This window comes from Plectropomus leopardus, chromosome 14 (genome assembly GCF_026936395.1).
Source record: "Plectropomus leopardus strain MGB_pleo_1.0 chromosome 14, ASM2693639v1, whole genome shotgun sequence".
NCBI classification, from domain to species: Eukaryota; Metazoa; Chordata; class Actinopteri; order Perciformes; family Serranidae; genus Plectropomus; species Plectropomus leopardus.
The window spans coordinates 22,301,306-22,325,200 of NC_142189.1; the positions used below are offsets into that span (position 1 = coordinate 22,301,306).

General features: G+C 41.9%; 1 protein-coding gene across 4 annotated transcripts in view; it reads right to left on the reverse strand.

The window, feature by feature from the left end:
• LOC121953429 (AT-rich interactive domain-containing protein 1B-like) overlaps positions 1-23,895 on the reverse strand; it is a 211,047-nt gene that overhangs the window by 65,308 nt on the left and 121,844 nt on the right. For all 4 annotated transcript variants that reach the window (XM_042500525.2, XM_042500524.2, XM_042500523.2 and 1 more), the window contains exon 5: positions 3,370-3,670. In XM_042500525.2, coding sequence (XP_042356459.2) covers positions 3,370-3,670 — 301 coding nt within the window. The remainder of the gene's footprint in view (positions 1-3,369; positions 3,671-23,895) is intronic.

The window sequence follows — 23,895 nt, forward strand, 5'->3', positions numbered from 1 at the left end:
CAGCCGCTAAAACATGCCAGATGTTACTCACTGCTCCACGCTTTATCACCATTTATTTGGCATGGGGAATATTTTTAAATATTTTCTTATTAATCACGTCCCAGCGATCGGTTTCGCTTCCCGTCTTTGCCGCCTCATTCCGGATTCTCGTCATGATTCTTGGCACGGGCGCCTGGAAAACCACTGTCCCAGTTTTTCATTAGCGTCAATCACTCGGGTAAGCGGCTGCGAGGAGGGGAAGAGGAGGAGCTGGCGTCAGGATCTCACTCAAGACATTTTGCCCCGCCTCGTCAGAGTGACTGACAGGTCTGAGACATGCTGATGCGCCGGTCAGCCACGCAGTCGGGCAGAGAGGTGGCGAGATGACGGGGAGGCTGGGTGATAACTGTGTGTACACACACATTCATACGCCTGTCTGAGGCAAATCAAATCCACACTGGTTTATAATGCTCAGTGTTTATCTAAATGGTTATGCGCTCTGCTATGGCCTCAGGAGACAGACAGACACACCGTGCATTGTCTGATAATCCTGTTGGTGTCTTGTTTGGCCTGCCATATCTTAGATAAGGCTACAAATCAGATGGGAGGTCCTCCACTACCAGTCAGTCTCAATTCATTAACACTCAGAGTGGAGAGGAAATATTGTCTGGACATAAATGTTGGAAATACGATCCGCAGGGGAGATGGACTTTATCAAAATTCCACTGCAATGCAGGGACGTGTTTCTACAACACAGTGATCAAAGACTTAACAAATCCCGACTATGCAAGGACAAAAACTGCGCGGCGAAAATGAATGAGACATATTCCATGAAGTGCTCTGCACTAAGCTGTAATATTCTTCAGCGGTCTGAATTAGGATTTCAAATGGACCACAGATATCAAAGTCTAGACATGCTGGATTGATATTATTTGGTCTTGTGCTGCAGTGTGCACTCAACTTCATCCTCTGTCCAAACTGGCAGAATGAAAATTGATTTGGATGGATTATACGGTGAGTTGGAGAGGAGGAAAAAGAGATGCTATTAAACCAGGATGTTGTCACCTTTGCGCTATGGGTCATCTGTAGTGCTCTACCAAGAGATCCAACAATAGAAATAGAATGAGAGTAGAACAGACCAAAACAAAATAAAATTGCAATATCTGCTGTATCATGTCAGTGGGACTGTAATGAGTGTCACGCTCATAGCTTTGAGTCTGTTTTGGCCTACTCTTACATCGATTTTTCCACCTAGTAAACCAGGGGTATCAAACTCATTTTAAGTTTGGGGGCCAAATATAGCTTGATTTGATTTCAAGAGGCCCGGAGAAGTAAAATCATAAGATATTTTCCAGTTTATCAAACTTCGATGAGGTAAAATGTTTGATTATGGGTGTAGTTTGAGATGTCCTGTACTCAAATATTTCAGTTATTGTTAGGAATTATGGAGCATTTTTTTTAAGTGCCTCAATTTTTTTTTAGATTTTAAGTAATTTGAAGATAGGGACTTTTACTTTGGAATATTTTAAATCCATACAATAAAAAAAATGATCAGTTTTTGTGTCTGTTAATGTCCTCAACTGCTATACCTACCAGTCAGTGTAAGGAATTATCTATTCAGTTTTTATTTCCAGCAATGACTTTTAAATTTCACCCTTTGCAAAGTCATCCAAAGGGCCAAACTGGAGCCTTTGGCAGGCTGGTTTCTGGCCTGTGGGCCATATGTTTGACACCCCTGTATTAAACAGAAAAACACAACTGTGCACCAGCAAAGTGTCTCTAGACTGACCTTATGTTAATTGCCATTTCAACTGATTTTAACACACTTAATTCAAAATCAACAGAAAAAACACTGAACTCACCAAATCTGTCTCAGTTAGTTTGTCTGTCTTAGTTAGTTGTTTGGTGTCTAGTTAGTTAGTCCACTGTTTTATCACTCACCAATTCTGGTTTGGTCAAAATAAACCCTAAATTCTCTGTTAATTTAATGTGAAAAGCTCCTACCGAGCATCTCATCTCCCTCATTCTTTGGAGGCAGCTAAAGTTTAAGTTTACATGTTTCAAGCAACATGCAATAAATGGCAACAACAAAGGGGAATAACAGTTAGGGTGATATTTGAAAAATAACAGATTACTTAAAAAATATGCCACACTGCTGATTTGGTCGTTATTGCAAAACTTTTTTTTTGTTTATACAGAAAATTATTTGGAAGTTATCCCGGTTACAATTACAATGATGGTTACAATTTCAGAAGTACACATAAAAACATAAAAATGGCTGCCGCTCTGACCATCTTGCTATTATTATTTCAATGGGAATGTTCATTCTAGTCATTCTATTTCTGTGGGTCAAACCCTGCTTACCTAACAGTCAAGCAAAGTCTCAGTTTATAGATTTACATGGACTGTTATTCTGGATTATCATCGCAAATAAATACACTGATTAAGCCAAAGAAACAGTTTCTCTCCTGTAAACCTGTTTTTTTTTTTACTGCTCTGATGCATTTGCCAGTTTGGTTATACAGTAAAAAGGTGTGAAAGCTGCATCCTTGTAATCTACTCTTGCAATGCAAAACACACTAGATTTGAATGTTGGCGTGATGTTATTTGTGAAATGTGTATGCTATTCTGCGCCAGGGTCAGTTTTCTACATGACCTTTTTAAAATCCTCTTTAAATGCACATATTTAAAAACAAATGAAATCAGGCTTAGGTCTTTAAATAGAACAATAAATGGAAAGGTCAAGCAGAAATGTGATAACTGTGATATACTTACAGCAGCAACAAGTCTACTAATGGTACTGCCTTAAAGGGATAGTTTGGATATTTTGAAGTGGGGTTGTATGAAGTACTTATCCATAGTCAGTGCACCACATACAGTAGATGGCGGTCCCCAGTTTTAAGAAACAGACAGTACTGGAACAAAAACTAAGCAATGTGCTGACAGCGGCTACAGCAAAACATATTTTAGCAATGAATCACATATGACTGGAAACTGAAAGTTTTGGCCAATCGGTGATGTCAGAGCAGTCTATTTTTAATCTTCTGTCAAAGGCAATACACCTCATTTGACACCGCTGACTGGGGAATGTTTGTGATTGTTTTCTCATTTGCTTTTGAACAGCAGCCTCTTGTTTGGTGGCACAAAGCAATTTCCCTTTAAGCTGTAAAGCAATTTTGTAAATTTCCCAGGGAATCTAACACGCTGGTACATGATGTGAAATGTAGTGTAGTGTCTTGTCTGGCAACTCTTGTCAGTTATAGTCTTGTTTGTTTGTGGTGATTTAACTAATAAAGTTATCATGCTACAAGTTGCACCTTCCATCAAGATGAAATCTGATTATCAAGATGCACGTGCACATACTTTCAGAGGCTTGAATGGCAACCTTACCCGGTGCTGTGGTGTTGGCAGAGGGTCCGCTGGCAGGAGAGATGGGTCCGGAGCCTGATCGCGACTGCTGGGACTGAGAGGAGCCTGCAGGTGAGCCCACAGGGGAGGGAGAGGGCCCACTCCTCTGGCTGGGGAGGTGGGGGGATGCGTGAGGAGAGAAGGGGGACTGTCCCTGATTGCCGGCCCCTCCCTGCTCCCCTTGGCTACTGCTGCTGCTGCTGGAGGAGCCGCCGACACTGACGGCTGAGCCCAGACCGGCCTCCGTCCCAGTTGGGAGGTCATCAATCGAGCCGGACAGATCCTGGAACAGAAGAAAGGACTCACGGTGAGTGTTTCTGAAGCTCGCCCAAGCATTTGATGAGAAGTGACATGCAGCAGGTGGCAAATTTAAACGTGAGCTCAAGCAAAGATAAAAACGTCCTGGTAAATATAATAAAACAGTACTATGTTTGCAACTATTTCAGCATAGTTGAAATATGATTGTTTGGTTGAAAGACTAGAAAAAAAAGAAGCACATGATGCAAAGATGCACTGAATTTCCAATGCTTTCGTAAGGCACTGCAGGGTTAAAAGGTTAAAAGTTTACTCCGCACGTGCACTTAGAGCATTTAACTTCTCTGTGACCTACTGTAATCACTGAGATAAAGTCTCTGCAGGCATGGAGACAGTGGTTAAAATGGCAGAGAAGCAAAAACATAACCCACATAAGAAGATACTGCTGTACACTGGCTTAAAATGAATTGTAATGGGGTTTCATTCAGACCAAGGGTGAGTTCATATTACAGTTTTCATTCCCTGTGGTGAGCAGAGAGCTGTGTGTTTGTGTGTGTGTGTGCGCTTAGGTACTCCCCCTCCTGAATTGATTCCAGGGAATCCTCACCAATACTGCTGACAGAATACTGAATACTGTATGAAAGTGTGGAGTGCAGGAAGCAGGAAGACAACAATGAAAGGCGGTAGAGAGAGAGGTAAAAAAGAAGACCAGATGTGATGCGATGCAATGTGATGGCTGCCCCCCTAACTACACATCACACACATTTGGACACGCGCACACACAGCGGCTGTGCCCCAGCTGTAGCTGAATATGGGGGAAGTCACCTGTAAGTGACCCTGGTTTCCTGGCTGGTGCCCGCCTGGGGAGGAAGGGGAAGAGTTGCGGGTGTATGCCAGCTGATCCTACCTGCTCTATCAGGCCTGTTGACCCTGTCCCATCTGAGTCCTATGCAGCCATTACTGTCACCACAGAATGATATGGGTCTATCTGTCTGTCTGCGTGTCACCGAGAGCTAATAACAGGTCTCAAAATAAAAAATAACCCAACTTTATACCTACATAAATTTATGGAGAATGCTGTTATATGTTGTACATACACCTGTATACACTGGCTAGTTAAGTACACAAGTCACTTTTTGCATGCTGGTTATAATGCTTCACCATTGTTCTGAATATGACAATAATCTAAATTTGATACGGGCCATGTAAACAGTATATTCCATAACGATATTCTGAATTAGGCTGATTTTTCTGAATGAGCATTTCTTCTTATTATTATTCTTATTGGTATTATTTGGATTTTAATAGCATTTTTTTTAATATGTATACAGCGCATTCAGAATATGCATCTCAACTGGGGTTTTCACAACAGTTTGCAACAAACTTCCTCCTGTCTTGTTATGGTCAACTCTGTGTCATGGATGTGTTGTACCAAAACCAACAAGCCAACAGTTGGTTTTTGATTTGCACAGATATCATAACACAGAACTTTTATAGAGGGTAGTTGAAGGAATAAAAGAGGAAGGCTGTGTTTGCATGGTAAAACAATGCCAGTGCCAAATCCTATTTTAATGCAAAGGTGCAAAACAGCACAAAAAGCTCCAACTGTTCTACTTTTTTGCATTTTGACGTGATAAATGACATGTAAGGGCACATTATGTGGAGTAAGCATGGCTGCATGTAAATAATAATATTGTTGAAATATTCATTTTTATTAGAAATGTAAACAGCTTAGCAGTAATTTAGTCTTTTTTTGGAATAAGGGCATAGATTTCTTTCTTCTTTATTTTTTACTGAACCAGAAAAACCTCTTGAGATTAAAAAATTGCTTTTTTCAAACAAGTCCTGACCAAGACAGACAGCAACATAAGTTACAGACAACATAAACCAACATACAAAATCAAAAAAGTAACTTAAAAACAAAATATATAAAACACAAAAAGATGAAAATGAAAAATGAAATTACTACAAAGAAAGGCTAAAAGTACATTAATATATGCTACAAGTGATCCATGAAAACGAAACACTAAAAGACCGGAAACTAAAACACAGCCTGACACTGGTATATAGATGATGATGTACAAAATTCTAGCAAAAGTGCTTTGAAATGGCCAAAAGGCACCAAGGAGCGCAATTTAAAGTCCTTCTGCAGAGGATTCCACATATAAGGAGACGCATTCACACTCATCTGTCAAACTCTGCATGTGCCCTAGGTATAGACAATAAGAACATGTTCTGTGAATTAAGAGCATAGCCATTTTCTTTTCTTTTTTTGCTTAAAGTACACACATAAATAAGATGGAAGTAGGCCAAGAAAAGCTTTATAAATAAGATAATGCCAACGAAAAAGTCTACAGGATACAGTGATGAGTAAGGAGCTTACAACTGGTAATGAATCTCAATGCACCATCATACACACAGTCGAGAGCATGCATTCATATTCATATGTAATACATCCCCATAATCAAGCACGATCAAAAATGATTATTTTGTGCATGTAAATGTAGTGAATGGTGAACATTAAGAAGATCTTATTTAGCAGATATACAATATTTCTGCACTTTAACGAGACTCAACACGAGTATGCATCGATCATTTCTTCTTGTGTAAAAAGCAGAAGTGAAGGTGTCAGTGTATTAGAGTAATATGTTTCTGGAAGTGTCAGACTTTTTAAAGTCTCACCCCTCCTTAAGAGGCCACTAGTAGTCAAAGTAAAAAAAATAAAGCCTAAAAAAAGACAAACAAAAAACTCAACTTGTGATGAGACTGCTGTAGAGCTGAGCGTGCAGTGACCTCAAGTTTATCACAAGGCACGAGTGTTTGAATAAACCCATCACCACCGGCAGTACAAACATACTAGAACACTAAAAATGTCTGCCAAACCCTGCATGTCTTGGATGCATTGGCTGTGACTACAAATGTGCCGTTTGTTTTGAATTTATGCAGCTCTGTCACACAGTCAATTCAATGTCAACAGTAGCAAACACGGTACTTTTTCCTCATTACCCCTGCACCATGTTATTTCATATAAAAAGTGAGACAGGCGTCTCCCATGTCTCTCTATCCATGCGTGGCTTAGCCGGTGGAACAGACAACCAAGTCAGTGTGGCAGTCGGTCCGTGGCTGCTTGTTTTGGTTAATGCGATCGCGGCGCTGACACACAAAGCCTTTGTTTTCCATCATGCCGCTGTGAGTGCCCACCCGCTCTGCCAGCCTGCCAGTCTGTCGCCTGGCATTATCTACCCTCGCTCGACTGAGCACATGGGGCACTCGCTTTCCCTCTCTCTCTCCTTCTCACCCGTGGTACCACTCCCTGTCTCAGCCAATCAACTCACCCTTTATTCTGAGCTGAGTGATGTAATGCGCTGCCTCGACCAATAGGGCTGAATGTTATTTTCAAACGACCCGCTGCCCCGGGTGCATGCTATTTGACACAGCGAGGCTACCGTGAGAGCCGGTGTAACCATGGCGATGGCTTTTCCAATACACCGGGAGCTAGCCCGACGTACGGCTAGGCTGTTAACCTACAGGCTAATTGTGTGAATGGATGGGAATAATTGCATTTCACCTAATTGGGTGCTGTTGCCAGCTTTTCCAGTGGCAGTTTAGGGGTGGGAGAATGCGTACCAGTAATTCGTTTAGAGGCTGTTAGGCTCATTTGGATTATACACACACTTGAGCACAGCTGTGTGGCCCAAGACCAAAAAAAGTAACAGCACTATAATAACATGAAAGGGTGGGAAAGCTTAACACCCGTAGACTATAAAGATGTCAATTGTAAATACCTAATAAACCCATCGTTATAACTCATGGCTGCTGAAACACTACCATAAAAAAGTCGTTTCACAACGCATCTACAGTATAATGCATTTATCAACACATGTACACTTAATCCTCGTCAAGGGCCATGGAGCACTGTGTTACCTGGCTACCTGTCTGCTACATAGTCATGTGTAAAGTATCGAAGCCAGCCAGCCAGCTAACCAGCCAGGCAGGCACGCGGTTGGAAGATCCAAACGCCCAACAATCTGGGGCCCCAATCCAAAGTGGCCCAAATCCAATTTGTTTGGCTCGGGGCTGCAAATTGCTCTGTGCATTGAGTCTCCAAATAGCTGTCAACCACTCCCGCTTGGCGTCCTGTATCGCTTAATTCGCTCCTGGAGCATGTAATTGTCATAATAAGAAAAATATTGAGGTGATAATAACCAGTTACTTTGAGATGCCCCCCGCCCGCCTCAAGACAGACACACATACAGTGGCGTATACGCACATAATGGGCCGAGACTGCCATCTACACATTTCACACAACATTGGGGAGGCAGTCGCTCGTGACCCTTCACCTCGCTGGTGTTGGCGCCTGCCTGCACTCTCTCGTTTAGTGTGTCTCTGTTTGCGTGTGCGAGTGTGACAGGCACAGAGGCTGCTGGGCTGTCAGAGCGAGACATGCTTGAGCACTGATGCGGCCGAGGGGACAGATGAAGCTACACACACATACACACACTCCCAATCCTGTCCCTCACTCATTCCACTGACCGGCTCTTTCACACGCACACAAGCACGTACATACGCACACACGCACAGACACACACCAGCAGGGTATAAAGCATCAGTGTGAAGCAGGGAGCTGTCACATCCAGCAGACTGTGGGCCTTTTTCCCCTGACCATGGTGCTGATGTTGTCTCCTCTCACCGCACACTGGGAATTAATCAAAGTTGCTATGGTAGAAGGCACCAAGCGTGTGTGTGTGAGAGAGTGTGTGTGAGTGCGAAAGTGGTTCTCTGTCTAGACAGGGAGGAGCCAATGGCTGTAGCTTCCTGTGGGCTACAGGAAAGGAGAGCGACTGGAGAAACTCGTCACTTCTCTCCCTTTTTCTGACACACACACAGACACACACACACACACACACACACACACACACACACACACACACACACACACAGACACATTGAGTATCTATTTTTCTGTCTCTCTCTGTCTGCCCCAGTCAGAGGGATAGTATGGCTGAGGGCTCTGCACCAGATGGCTAGCCAGCTAACTAGAGCCTGAAACACAAACTCAAACACAGCGACTGAGCACTGTGAGCGGCATCACTCAAAAAACAACCTCCCTTATGGCTTCAAACCACACAGAACCAAAAGACAAATTTGCATTACAGATTTAACAACTTGACAGCAATTATTCACCTTAACATTTGATTGATTAGTTACATTTTTGTTATTACCATTTGAAAAATAGCAGCTTGGAAGTCTGTCTGTGAGATACTGCCCTGCTTATGTTGTTGCATGGAAAGTAATGCAATTTTAAGCACAAAATAAATTTAAATGTACTAATAGCAAAAAAGTTACACCTCCTAAGTTTATTTTTTCACTGACCTAAAGGGTCAGTTCACCTAAATGATCTATTTATGCAGGTAGTTTGGGCTTTTTTTTGGTCCACGTCATGCATAATTCTGTCTCAGAGATTTTTGCCTTACATGGAAGTGAGTGAAATGTGTTTGCTGTGCTCACAGCATTGAAAATGACATTTAAAAAAATTCAAAAGCAACATCTTTCAAAACAATGCCACTATTACTCCAGATAATCACATAATAGCCATCAACAGTTTTCGTGGGGACTCCTGTTTCTGGACAATGCATGTTTGTGGTGAATTTTTAAAATGTCATTTTTCAATGCTGTGTGCACACAGAGAAATACATATCTAGCTGCAGAAACTAAGTGCATCTAAAAGTCTGGGCAGGTGAAGCCAAAATATCTGCATGACTATACTACTAGAGATAAGTGTAAATATGTTTTTTTTAAATTATTATTTGGACGAATTGAACCTTTAAATAGAATCAAAACAAGAGTTTAAGGTCACTGATTTATTATCTAAATGCAACATTAGACATTTTAATGGATGATTTTATGTTGCTCAGTATACATGCCGCACTACTCAAAGCCAGTGCTAAAGTGGTAGTTGATGAGGTGGGTGTGGTGCAATTGGTAGGTTACCAGTGCTGGAAGTGGTTTTTCTCTCCTTTTTATTCCCACGGCGTTTTGGCTGATATAGATTACTATCTCCTCCTGATCTCTCCTTTTTTAATCGAAGGCCACAGACCTGCTCTGTCTCTGTAAGAGTTTGAGGTTTTAGTTGCTGCTCCACTGGTACTACCACAATGCCCCCCTCCCACCTGCCACATGTGCTGCTGGACACCAGACCCCACCTAAGCACCAAATAATTTGCAGAGCAGCTGGGGAGGTCAGGAGTTTGTGTAGGCGTCCTGTCATCTCCAAAAATAAACAATGCATGTTCTGTATGAATATACAAATATATGAGCGCAGTCTATATTAAAGAACTGACTTACTTTTTTAAGATATACTGTATGTAAAGTGAAAGAGTTATTTGTTGCTGTAACTGTTCCTCCTCTCCGTTTTGGGCCACGAATAGATCCTTTCTACATGTGATTCCAACGAAAGCCAATTATTTTCAAAAGTCTTTTTTATTTACTATTCAGTAACAGCGTCTTAGTACAAAGTTTCCTTTTAGTGTTACTATCCCTCCGCTGCAACTCAGCCAGGAAACACTGTCAGGGGAAGCACAAAAAGGAAATTTTGCAATAAAAGTCAGATGGCTAAAGCCAAATATTAGCTTCGGCTGAACTTTAGCATTCATATTTAAATAGAGTGAGGTTGGATGTGGATTTTATCCCTCATCTCTTATATTGTAATTGCGCTAAAAAAAGGGTCTATTCACAGTCAGTACTTTAAAGGAGGAATGATTAAAATGACAAAACTCTTTCAATGTACTTACAGGCAGGTCAGTATTGTTTTAACACAGAAAAATGTGAACCTATATGCTTTAATGCTGTTTTTCTATGCACAGAGTACTGATGTTTTTAAAGATGTATATATGTATCCATATAGGAACTGTGTTTTCACAGGTCAAGAGTAAAATCCATTATAATGGTACACATAACGGCGATTACACACTTCAGTGTTGTACAGTATATATAGAAATAATACCTCAGTGGGCTCGGAGGGGAGTTTTAATCTCTGTTTCTCTTCTGTGGGTAAATATGATGATGTAAACTGTAATTAACTCAAACAGCTATCGTTTGTAGGCCTGAGGGACAGGTCTGCTCATGGCAGCACTGCACTCATTTATCGGCTCCGGCCGCTGTGTTTTCTATCTTTATGGCGCACTGGAGACTAAGAGGAAATGCTATTACACAAAGATGTTTTTTATCCTCCCCCCTAACCGTCGATTGAGGCAAAATCCAAATGAAATGCCATGCAAATGAATCCAAATGGACTGCCGAACGTGTGCGTGTGTGTGTGTGTGAAAGAGGGTTTTAATGCGATGCCCCATGTAGAGCACCAACTGTAATACCCTTCACTAAGTGCTATTAAGTACAGAAAGAAGAAGAGAACTGAGAAGGAGAGAGAGACTAAGCAGAGGGAGATTTAACACAACACCCACACCATAATTTCTTTTTTTGATGTCAATCAGCTGGAATGTCTACCGAGGCTGGAATGATGATGATAATTGGTGATGATGATGAGAATTGATAGAAATGATGACGATTTAAGCGCTGCGCTATAAAATGCTGATCAAAATGTGCTTGCTAATGCACAGTGCTGCACTGCTTTAATAGTTGTATAGGAAAGTAAGAACATGCCTTGATGCTGGCATGTCTTTGCTAGATAATGTGTGTGTTTGTTTGTGTGCAAACTGGCATATGTATATGTATGAGCCCGTGTGTGTGGAGATAAGAGTTCTCGAGCAGAGTCTCTGCCACCTCCGGAGGGTCTTTGCTGTGTGCCTCCTCTCCTTGCTGAGGATTTCACTCAGAGAGACTCCAAATACAGGCAAGGGCACTCTTTGCAAACTGAGGGGAGATGTTTGGCATGCCTCAGGCTCCTCAAAAACCCATGTGGGCTTTAGGCTAGCACCCAGCAGGCACGCAATTATGCAAGCATGCCAACCAATGAACGTCTGTGTTGTGCCATGAGCGTGCAGGCTGAGCGTTCTCGTCTCAAGTGCCCTAAGATTCCAATTGTCTCTGACTTAAGTCTAGTCAGGACTGCTACAGGTGGCATACAATCTTCATGTCCCAAAACTAGGTCAGCAATGGTAGCAGTAAAGACACAACACAGTACAACACAATGTTAAGAATATAATGCTGCCTTCAAATTGGACTCATGAGTTCGTGTTAACAACATGGAAAGCATGCTTGGCACCACAAGGGGTCTTACGAGGGTTTAGAAACAACAAACCCAACAGGGGCCAAAATACGTGTGACTGTTAGGGTTGCGCTTTCCATAGCACTGAAACAGAGCACAGGAGATTGATAGTGATAGAGAGAGATAGAAAGACAAAGACAAAGAAAGCTGCAAAGAAAAAAAAAGTTTTTTATATTGTACATGCTTCCCCCTGCCAAATTTAGCAGGGAATTGTTCATAAGTCCTAAAAAATATTAATCGATCTGATTGATAAATGCAATCGTTGAATTTGATTTAAAAGCTATAAGTTGTCATTATTTAAACTTTCGGAGGCAATTGCGTGATTAAATCAATGCATTTTATTTTATGGAGGAAAAAAAAAAATGTCCCCTCGCAAATTTTAACAGCTGACATCAGTCAATTCATCCGGGCGCCTGGCTGGATGAAAGTCGTATACACGATATGCTCGGAGTTCAAATGGTTAAGTTGTGAGAACAACTCAGCTTAGCAATGGCAACATGGACGCCAAAAGACTCATTGTAGTTCTCTTGTTCCTACTGAAGCTATCAACATTTTCCTCAGACTTATTATGAAATTACAGACGACTCTTCCTCAATGTATCTACTGAGGCTGCTGCTCTGCTAATGTGTTCCTCACACTACACCTCCTGTGTAGACACGGTATGAGCATAAAAAAAAGCCAACTCTTGCCATAGATGCTGCACAGAGAAATAATTGCATGTAGACAACGTTCATAGGAAACACTACATTAGTGAGCAAAGTGCTGGTTTGAACAAACAGCGGTTCATGATTACAGAGGAACTGTTTTGCGATGTGAAAAACACTGCACTATGTGGAAGGCTACATTGTTGCCAGTCTTTTTGCTCTGTCTCTGTTTTTGTTATCTGGAACAAAAGCAGTCTAAGAGAACAAACTGTTCAGGGCTTCCCAAAGTTGTGCAGAGGAGAGCCACAGCAGCACTGAAAAGCAATTGTGCTTTTCTTTTCAATTCGGCTTCTGCACACTTCACAAAGCCCAGACAATCTCTTGATAATACCGCTGCATCTCGATAAGAGTAAAAGAAAGCTCTCTCTGTTTTTTTTTTTCCACCACCAGCACTGAGCGGGTAAAAAATACTCTTAGCGGTCCTGGAGTCAGGCGTGAGGGTCAAACAGTCGTGTGGACACCTGAGTCAGGATTCCAATAGATTCACTAAATCTGGCGATAATGCTAACAGTGACTCTCCTACATTAGTAATTATTGCTTGTTGTAAGATAGGGGGCTCACTGAGTGATAACTGCCCCGGCTCTTAAGCCTCTCATAATGTGGAGATATGGGGCGGGCCACATTGAAAAGGACATTTGAGGCCCTATTACCCCTAAGCTGTTAAAGACGCCCAAATCTGGCGCTGCTTGTCTCCAAACCAGAGGGATTAGTGTTGAGTTTCACTCCGATTCCCCCTGATAATATGCCAAGCTGTAGCAGCTAGGAGTACTTAGCCAGTGGGCCCTATTCACCTAAATGCCCCCCAACTGTTTTCTGCACCACCGACGAAGACAGCAAAGTGTCTCAAACGGCAGACAACATCCTTTTAGTGGCTAAATAAACATGGAGGTTGGCCCTCTTTGTGTGCCCAGGTATTGAAGTCAAAGATGCCACACACTCCACTCGCCGACCTTTCACACGGTTGAGTTAGGTCATTGGTATTCCGCCTCGAAGTGTGTATTTAAATTTGCTTTCATTTCAAACGGCAGCTTCACAGAGGCAGAGGAGACAGGGCTGAACCTGCTTATTGTTTGAGCTGCTGAAACTTTTTTTTTTCATTAGTCCGCAAAGGTTCTTCACACTCCAGTTTTTAATGCACTAGCCGACCACTTACTGCCTCCCCTCACACACACACACACACACACACACACACACACACACACACTCAACCTATTTGTTCTGCACGTATTGGTTCCACTAATGTTTTTATTTATGGCATTCCAGCATGACATTCTGCCATCCACCCAACCCCCCCTCACCTCTCCACTCACCCAGGAGAGAGCTGAAAAAATGACGCATGACATAGAGCGTACAAGTGTATATGTGTGTATGTGTGTGAGTGAAAGAGAGAGAAAGAGAGAGAGAGATGGAAGGAGAGGAGCAAAATAAAGAAATAAATAAAGGGCCCAAATTCCTCATTTCTAATTCAGCTGCTCGTTCAGCTTAACCTCTCTCTCCTCAGCAATTAAAGCGCACGCCACATCCTTCACGCTGCGTACAGCCGAGGCTAAATAATGCAGGGGGCATCCAGCACCCGCATCCTTTATCATCCCAAATGACAGCCATTTGCATATCTCCCCAGTCAATTAGAGCGCGGCGGAATAATCAGCCCATAATTGGGGGAGAGCGTCGGTAATCACCCGCCCTGGCACACCGACAGGGCCATTGGAGGAGCGAGGGGGGAGAGGTTGTGTGTGGGGTTGGATGTATGTGTGTATGTGTGTGTGCGTGTGTGTGTGTGTGTGTGTGTGTGTGCATAAGGGAGACAGTCCACCCAACTGCAGCCTCTCCACTTCAAACTTACACGTCCAAACAACCAGTCCAACTTCTCTCTGGTTGCCTTTAATGCTCCCTGTCCTCCTCCTTCGCTGCCCCCTTTTCTTCTCACTAATTTGCACGTAGCGGCTTCCTCAGTCGATTCGCCTCCAACATATTATTTCTATGTGATATCTTTCATCAAAATGGGTCAGTAAAGGACTTTTAATGGCATAAAAGCCGATGCATGAATGACGGGTTTCATTCTGGGATGCCATTCATTCTCAAATGTTATCAAATGTTAATTGCTCGCCATTTAAAAAACATGAATAATGACATCCTCTTCAGTGTTGCTGCTTTGCGAGCGAGATTCAAGGGCTCAAGATCACTAATGTCAATAATGAATTTGATTCTCGTGCCAGCAATTCTGTGTGTGGATATGCCAAAAGTATCTGCTTTTTTTTCTCTCTCTCTCTTTTTGCAAATGTAGGAATGAATTCTTCACGTGCAATGCTTCAATTTTTCTTCCAGAATTGTGGATTCCCTATCAACAAACATGATCGTGGAGCAACATGTTTTTTTTTCCCCCCTTTGCCTGCAATTCTTCTGTGAAAGCTATTAAATTCATACTCTTTTATATAGCACAACAGCCAAGAAACAACGTGAGAAAGACTGCGCCGAGTGGGAAAATCCCCAGCTTGTCCCCTTTAGTTGCAGACAATCAAAGTCGTTTCATAGGAAGTTTTCCGGGCAGCTTTGAAGTGCAGTAGCTGCATAGCCTCTGTATTTCCTGCTGAAAGGGGAATGACCATTTTTGTGAAACAACATTTCCTTTAATACACTGTAACCTCCCATTCCTCAGACGCTTTGGTGCTGTCCTCTGAACATGACAAATAAAAGGATGACTTGAGAGAGAAAGAGAGAGAGAGAGAGAAAGAGGGGTTGACAGTAATGGGTGCGGTGGAGGTGTGTGTGTGTGTGTGTGTGTGTGTGTGTGTGTATGTGTGTGAGTGTGTAAAGGAACATCAGAGAAACCCAGGCAAGGTTAGTTCCCATCTGCAGCTCCATCCTTTTGTGTTTCCCCAGCTGCTTTCTTTTCCCTCATGCCTTTGTATTTATTCTACCCAATCCAGTTCAATGTTAGCCAGCGCCGCCTCTGTGGTGTTTCAGGCCCACCGTTGCTTTGGAGAGATGAAACGCGTGCCATTCACTTCTCCTTGATAGAAGTGGCGAGAAATAAAGAAAGGAAGTTTGGAGAGAGGGAGGCAAGGACGGCATAGGGGATGATAGCGATGATTTGTTTCGATTTAACTTCCGCAAAGGACTTCAGTCTATTGCAGGTGAGGGGCAGAGCAGACTAACCTGAGACAAAACAGAGTTTAAACACAAACAAAAAAGCCTCTTTTGAAGAGAAAACACAAGAGTGGCAGCATCCTTAAACAGCTCTCCCTGTCCGCAGAGGGAGGAAACATCGATTTCCTTTTTACTCCTTTTTTTAGGGGGTGTCTTTCTCTGTTTAATCCCCCATCCCTCGACTCTCGAGGGATCTGTGGCATTTCCTGCCAGCCAGCCAGCCCTGTGCTGCAGAGACTTATGCATCACTGTCAAAATGACTCTGATCAAAAGGAGGGAAGGGAGGCGAGGAGAGGAGGGGGGGGAGTCTGGTTTGAGGGTCTGGTTTGATCGGCGCGATGCAAAACTCTTCCCCCATTGGACGTGCCGCCTGTCAGTGCGTCCGCCTCGGCAATCCATCAGCCCCGGCCGCTGATCAATAACGTGATTGGTGGAGTTCTGAGAGATATCTGGTTGTGATCTGTGTATCCAAAGAGTTACTGCGCTGTAAAATTAACACCTGACTCTCAGTCTGTCTTTCAGCTGGAGGATGCTTAATAACACTCATTTGTTCTTTTTGTCAAACTTGAAATTCTGTCTGTATTAAATTATGTGGTGACATCATGTGATTTAGGGAATTTACTCTTCCCTTTTTTTGTTTTATGAACTGCATTTTCACTGGATTAAAAAAAAATAACAGCGTCTGATTTAAAATCCTCCTGAAATGAAATCTACTTGTTAAGTAATTAGATGATCACCCCCAAAAAGGGTGATCATCTAAGTGGTGAAATTACAGAGATGCTGACCCTTAAGGGCCTAATAGGCTGATGATCCCTGTGCCTGTTGAAACACAGTATGGTGTTGAACTAACGCTGACATCTTCACTTTATAATATCACACAGGGCCAAGTAAAAACTTACTGTAAAAACAACAGGAGGGGCTAAGTTAATATGGCTTTTGCTATGTTTACAAGTCAGAAAGAGCTTCTTTCTAATTCTGTTTGTCTTTGTTTCTGTTTTTTTTTCTACCACAGTCAACTTAAACTGGACACTATTATACGCCTGGGAGATTTAAAAACAGGATTAAGGATTTCTTGATCACTGAATGCACTTGTTTGGCTACTGAGCGCTGCTCGTTTTAGTTGTTCAATGTAAACTGGCTGTTTTTTGTTTGTAAAAACTTTATGTTGTTTGTTTTGAACTTTTTGCTTTTGTGTTCTTTTATGAGAAATTTGTAACGCTGCTGTCTGGGCCAGGACTCCCTTGAAAAAGAGACTTTGAATCTCAACGAGACTATTCCTGATTAAATAAAAAAATAAAATCACTGACAAAAAAAATAAAATAAGCATCAATTACAGTAATAATTCCTCTGCAGTCTAAGAGGGTAAAATTCACTCCCCCTCATTTAAATACAATAGGTACATCCATGAATGTATGTATACAACAGGCTGTTAATATGCTAAACATTGGTTTGGCAAACTTTCTATGGTATGTTAAATTCAAATGTACATGTGTATGTAAGTAAATGTATTTTCTACATTTTATTTCTATTATATGTTAAATTTGATTGTTATTTATTTGTTTTTCTACTTTACTTTTTGTTTTTTTTTCTCTTTGTATTGCTGTTTATCGTGACAGACACTTATTTGCTTTTATGGACTTTATTATCAGTTTGTGATTTGTGATCCTGATCGGTTGTGATCACATATTATTTATCATTCTGCCCTTCATGAGCATAGATTCAGCATGGATTTTCTGTAAAAGAGCTTAAAGCTCAGTCAGTTTTTTTCCTGAGTAAACAATAGTCAACAATGAGGGTAAAATTGTGAAGATTTGTATTGTGCTGTATTCTGTTTTGTTTGTTTTTTATCATCCTTTAGGAAACATGTTTTGATATGCAAATATGCATGATGAATAATTATGTGAAATAACTTGTGACATGAACTGGCTTCTCGCGTATTGTGCATGTGTTGCTTTCTATCAAGCAGTGTTGACATTATACTTGAATTTCTTGCCTCAGTACAATACCCTATATTCAATATCGTTTTCAATACCCCACAAAAACAAAATTCTACTACAAAAATAAATGCTGTAAGATGATAATGTAATGTTTCTTTTCTTGGTTTGTAGCAGAGAACAGAGGAATGACTGTATAAACATTAACAATTAGAGTGGGCAAGAAAGTGCAGCTGGTGTATCAAACCTGCCTAAAATGAGAAACCGGTTCAAAGCTTTTGAATCGGTATGAGTCGATAAATCGGTATCTACAGCACTACTAACCATTTCAAAAACTGTCAGGGCCATCAGGAGCTGACCCTGACCTTTGACCTTTGAGCAGAGTAGGTCAGTGTAATAAAAAAAGTAATACAAATACACATAAATGAATAAATGGTTATGTTTAAATCCTATTTGTGGCTGTTTAAATGCATTTGTAATTACTGAGAGAAATAGACAGACAGGCAATTAGGGAGACAGTGTGTTGATGGAACAATAAAGAGACAACATGATTCTCATTTCAGGTTAGTCAAATCACACAAGCTGCTCCGTGCACACACACACACACACACACACACGCACGCACGCACGCACGCACGCGCGCGCACACACACACACACACATGCGTACATGCTCATCCACTGAAAGAGTTACACGGGGAGGCAGCGGCCCTCTCAGGACAGGCCCCGGCGTCAACGTCAGCCCCTCATTTCAGAGCGAGCGTTCAAACAAACTTTTTTAGCGGTGAAAACAAATTGGGCTCACCATCAAAGAGACTTTTCAAAAAGCCATTTCTCTCTATGCCAGTTCAAAAGAACCCTGGTTGGTAAACAGGCATGGAGAATTCACAGCGCAAGATATTGTAGGAGGTACAAACGGCTGGAGCTTCACCACAACAAAGGCAGAGGAGAAGGAGTGGAGGGGTGTAATTCATCACACGCTCAACAAAAGCAAGTGTGACTGACTGTCCATGACCAAAGAAACAAAACAAAACAAATAAACTTCTCCTTAATTGGAGAAGCTATTGGGTTGTTTTTTTTTTTTCCATTTCAAACCCAGTCCGTCTATTGTTTTTTTTTCATCCCTCCAATTTCTTGCTGCTCAGTGCCTGGACGCCCTTGCCCTCTCCTCCTCCTCCTCCTCCTCCTCCTCCTCCCCGGTCTCCCTCTCTCCTTCTTTTTCCCTCCCTCCCTCTCCCCCTGTTTTTCATTAAAACAATTCACCCTGAGTTATTCTGGCCTCCATCTTAAATGAGAGGACAGACGGAGCAGCAGAGACAGAGTGAAGAGAGAGAAAGAGTAGGGGGCAAGGAGGGAAGAATGGGGAGGTTGTAAGGAGAAAAAACCTCCGGGTCCTTTATGGCTTGTGAGATTTGCTAACAGACAGACAGACAGGCAGACAGAGGCCTCGCTCCACATACCATCCGTCCATCCACCTCAGGCAAAATCTCATTTGTCGGGGATTCGGCTGAAGACCAGAGGATAGAGAGATGGAGAGATCGAACGAGAGCGAGCAGCAGCGGCGAGCTCACCCCTCCGTCGAGCCGTCATTAGCTATGCACAAGACAAACTGCTGACACAAAGTCACACAGCGTGCTGAGCAGGGACTTGTGGGTAGGCAGGAGGAATCCATCCCTCCGTCCCTCCACCTGTCTATTGACATCCCTGGCTCTCCCTCGTCCGCCTCCGGTTTTTGCAATTACAATCAAACGGCAGCATCCAGGCCCCGGAGCACTGACTGACGGCTTGGATTAACCGAGATGTGGAGAGGCCTTGGGATGCTGTGTGTGTGTGTGCGTGTGTGCGTGTGTGTGTGTGTGTGTGTATGCCTGTCAGCCGGTCTTCTGTTCATCTACGTGTATATACTACATTACTTTGTATGTGCAGCATGTTTCGGCGTCAGAATTGATGTTTGAGTTTCTGTGTCTCTCCCTGTCTATCGGTTGATGCTGTCTGTACATGCGTGTGTGCACAGTATTAATGTGCGGCGTAGCTCTGTCTGTGCAAATGACAGGGAAGGCGTATGTATGGGGTGGTGCATCAGCAATGACAACGAGTGTGAGCAACAATGCAATTACGCATTTCAATTAAATCCCACTGTGTGGATCGTTTGTTTCCGTTGGCTGGATTTGGGAAATGTATCATCAACTGATTATTTTGGGGAGCACACGTGACTTCAAAGACTGATAGATATTCATGTGCGATTTGAGCTGCGCCGCAACAATTACGGGCAATTAAAGAGTACGCTCAGATATGATTTGCAAAATAACACACTCCCAAAAAATGTCTTTCCGGTTCCATTTTTTTTTTTTTTTTTTTTGCTGCAAGTGCTGTACAGTAATTTGCAGAATAATCCACATTCTACATTTTAAAGAAATAACTAAGTGAGACATGGAAAATGTCATGAAAAGTGACAACACAAGCAAATCTAAAATTTCAGGATATGGAAAGAAATCACAAAGCTGTCAGAAAAAAGAAGGAACACACACACACACACACACACACACACACACACACACACACACACACACACACACTCTTTGAATTAACTTCACTGCTGTACTGCCGCAATTGAGCAAGCCACGTCAAACATGCAACCGAACAGAAATCCGTCCCTCAGAGGGCAGCGAATAAAGTGCGAGGAACAAAAACACGTCAATCTGCTTTGTCCAAAAGAATTTGAGCTGCTCTGTTGCGTCTTCTGTGGGATCGGGTTCTTTAACTCTTTCTTGCTAGACGTCGACGTCATCCATCAGAGATGACAAATGTGACATGACAGCTCTGCTTAGGAAGCCGCGGTGACTAAAGACAGAAAAGTACTGACAGCGCAGTGTGTGACAAGGGGAGGTTTGTCAATACAAAACCAGATATTTGAATCTACCAATCATGTAGTGTCCTGAAGTTAACTGTCTAGCAATGTAGGGAGACCAGAATTGGAGTGATAAAAGCTTGTATTTTTTTTTTAGTAAGGCTGTAACTCACAATTATTTTTATTGCTGATTCATCTGTTGATTATTTTCTTAATTAATCCATTAGTTGTTTGGTTTATAAAATGTACGAAAATGGTGCAAAATGTCAATCAGTGTTTCCTAGAGTCCAAGAGGACGTCCTCAAATGTCTTGTTTTGTCTGCATCCCAAAGACATTCATTTTACTGACGGAGCAAAGAAACCAGAAAATATTCATGTTTTAAGAATCTGAAATCAGAATTTTTTGACTGTTTTTTCATAAAGAAAATACTCAAACAGTTGAAATGATTGTCTTGTTAGTTGGTGATTAATTTAATAGTTGACAACTTATTGATTAATCACTGCAATTCTAGTTATTAGTGCTCAATTTGGGCAAGAATCCCACAGATTCAAATAAAGGTTATTTTAATCTTGGACTCAAAATTTCTTACTCAATATTTTAATAACTCATTTAACAAATTAAATCCACACACCAGGTCCTCTGGATGTCTCAAACAATTCAGTTTTTAGAAACACAAAACTTTTTTGAACACATGCTTTTGCTGCAGATTTGTTATTTAAGACATGACATGTTTTTTCCTTGGAGAGATAAAAAAAAAAGAAGCATTTTAATTGGTCAGTAATTTCGCCTGCTGCATGGTCTGATCTGTGAGTTGCTTTTTTTAAAATGTGTGGAATATTTTGCTTCCCCAAGTGAACCATTCCCTGCGATAAGGCCGAAGGAGACAGAACATGACAGCCGAAACATCAAATAAAATCTAAAGAAGGCATCTTAATACCATCTATGAATATGCCAACAACACACACTCATTCAGATTCATATCAGACGTCCAGTTTGCATATTCACACTGTGATTTGAAATGGAAAAAGTCGTCCTGGGTGCCCTCCCCCTACCCGGAACAGAGAACCAGCTCACCAACCGGAACGTCCTCGCGGAGCTGCGTGAGCCAATGGTCGCCCCGGCTCTGTGTGTGTGCGCGCGAGGGCGTGCGTGCGCGTGTGATGTAAGCACGGGGAAAGGAGAGGTGACAGCGGCGCGAGGCTGATCTAATAACAGCAGAAGATGAAACGCTGTCAGATGCCGCGGCGAGCAGCTCAAACGCCAGCAACGTTTGGTAAAACACACACGCGTCTCCTCCCAGACAGTCTCCTTCGCTCACACAGTATCTCTGCCCCTCACACACACACACACACACACACACACACACACACACACACACACACACACAGACATTGACACGCACATCTCTGTGTGATAGACAGTTTCATAGTGTCGTAGCTGAGGTGTTGGCCTATAAAAAGCAGTGCTGATATGATTTAATGGGCGAGTCTTATTATAAGACTGTCGCTGGGCACAGTGTAATCTGGCTAGCGCTCCGGGGCACAGCGCTGAGACACATGCACTACAATACTCCACAGCAGATAATATTGCTATGTGCTACATTGCTATTATAAGATAGAGCCATTTGCCACACTGATACGCCGTGTATGAGGCTGTCATTTGGGAAGGAGTGATTTATGACTGTGAGGCATGAGAATAAAGACAGATTATTTTTATTCATGTGTCTTTAGAGGCCAACTTCATTTCTTCTTTTGTTTGCACTGCACTTATTTATTTATTTTTTTTTACACGGAATCAAAGGGAGATCCGCGCAAAACACACATAACACCATATGGGCTTTGTGGTGTTTATATAAGCGCTGTAGAGTCCGGACCACCCACTCAAAAATGGAGAAAAAAAATGCACAATGTCACTTTGACATTGATTCTGAATCTGCACTTAATAGAACAAGATCCCTCTGTTAGCTGTCTTCCAATTTTTGCTGGGACTAAATTGCTATTAATTATAAATAGCGGAGCAGCTGTCTTAAAATATATGACATATCTACTAGCGTATTAGACGCTGAGGTGATATTGCCTCTCCTGCCACTTTTAATATCGGTACCCTGGCTCCAATCACGGCCTAATAATGGCTTCTCATTATGAGCTCTGTGTGTGTGTGTGTGTGTGTGTGTGTGCGTGTGTGTGTGTGCAGAGGAGGGAGGCTTCAATTTCACCACTTAAAAGCCACAGATGACACCTTGTAAAAAGTTAATTTCATTTTAGACATTTACGGAATAGGGGCTGTAAATTTAAGCTCTCAAAGGTGCGCCCTGAGCCCATCAGCTCTGATAATTGAGATATTGAATAATTAGATGTAAGCAATTCATTAAGTGTGTAAATGCAAAGCAGGTGTAAGGCAGGGAAAAAGTTTGTTTGGGAGCAGTGAGAGAAAAGTGACTGTTTTCACATGAAGTGTGAAGGTAGTTTTTGGTAGTCAGAGAAGGCCATTGTTTCCAGGGTGTAATAGCAGATGTGGACAGGAGATGGCGCTGTGCTTGCTGTGAGCACAGAGGAAGCATGTGATCAAACTCCAAACAACACAAGAGGGATGCGTTCAGGATCAGCCAACATTGCTGGGTGTCTCATAATGTGATTCACACTGCTGACACAGACTATTACTAAAAATCACAGGAACACTAAACAAGGACAGAAATCACAATCATATTTCTTTAATTTCCTTACACGGACATGTGTGTGATGTCAGAGGAGTGTTTATAGATATTTTGTGCCCCAACTGGTCCAGCCACGGGGTCCAGATTTCCCCTTAGTCATTATAAGGTCCACACATAAGATAAATGACCACATATTCAGTTTTATTCCATGAAAATGTAAACGACGCGTTGGCTTCGAACGCAAAGAAATAAGTATACACTGAGATGGTTCTTCAAAATCAAAGCCCTGTGCCAGAAATTTAATATAAAGTGTATTTTTGACAGTGGTGAACAAAGTACTCGAAAGTGATTCTTGAGTAAAAGTACGGATATCTTACCAGAAAATGATTTTGGTAGAAGTTAATATAAGCTATTACATTATGACTTGAGTAAAAGTCTTAAAGTATCTGATACTGTACTTAAGTATCAAAAGTACTTTTATGATATTAAATGTACTTAAGTATTGAAAGTATAATACATTTTGGTGATACAAAAGCAAGCAGTCAGAATTTTGAAGATTATGACTAGGGGCAGACTGATATTGGTTTTTCAGGGCTGACACTGATACAGATTATTAGTAGTTGATGAGACCCATAAACGATATCTGGACCTTATATGCATTTACAATAAAAACAAAAAACTTTCTATCAATATTTAGAATTTGGAATATAACAAACTCCAAACAAAACTTTGTTTAAATGCCCT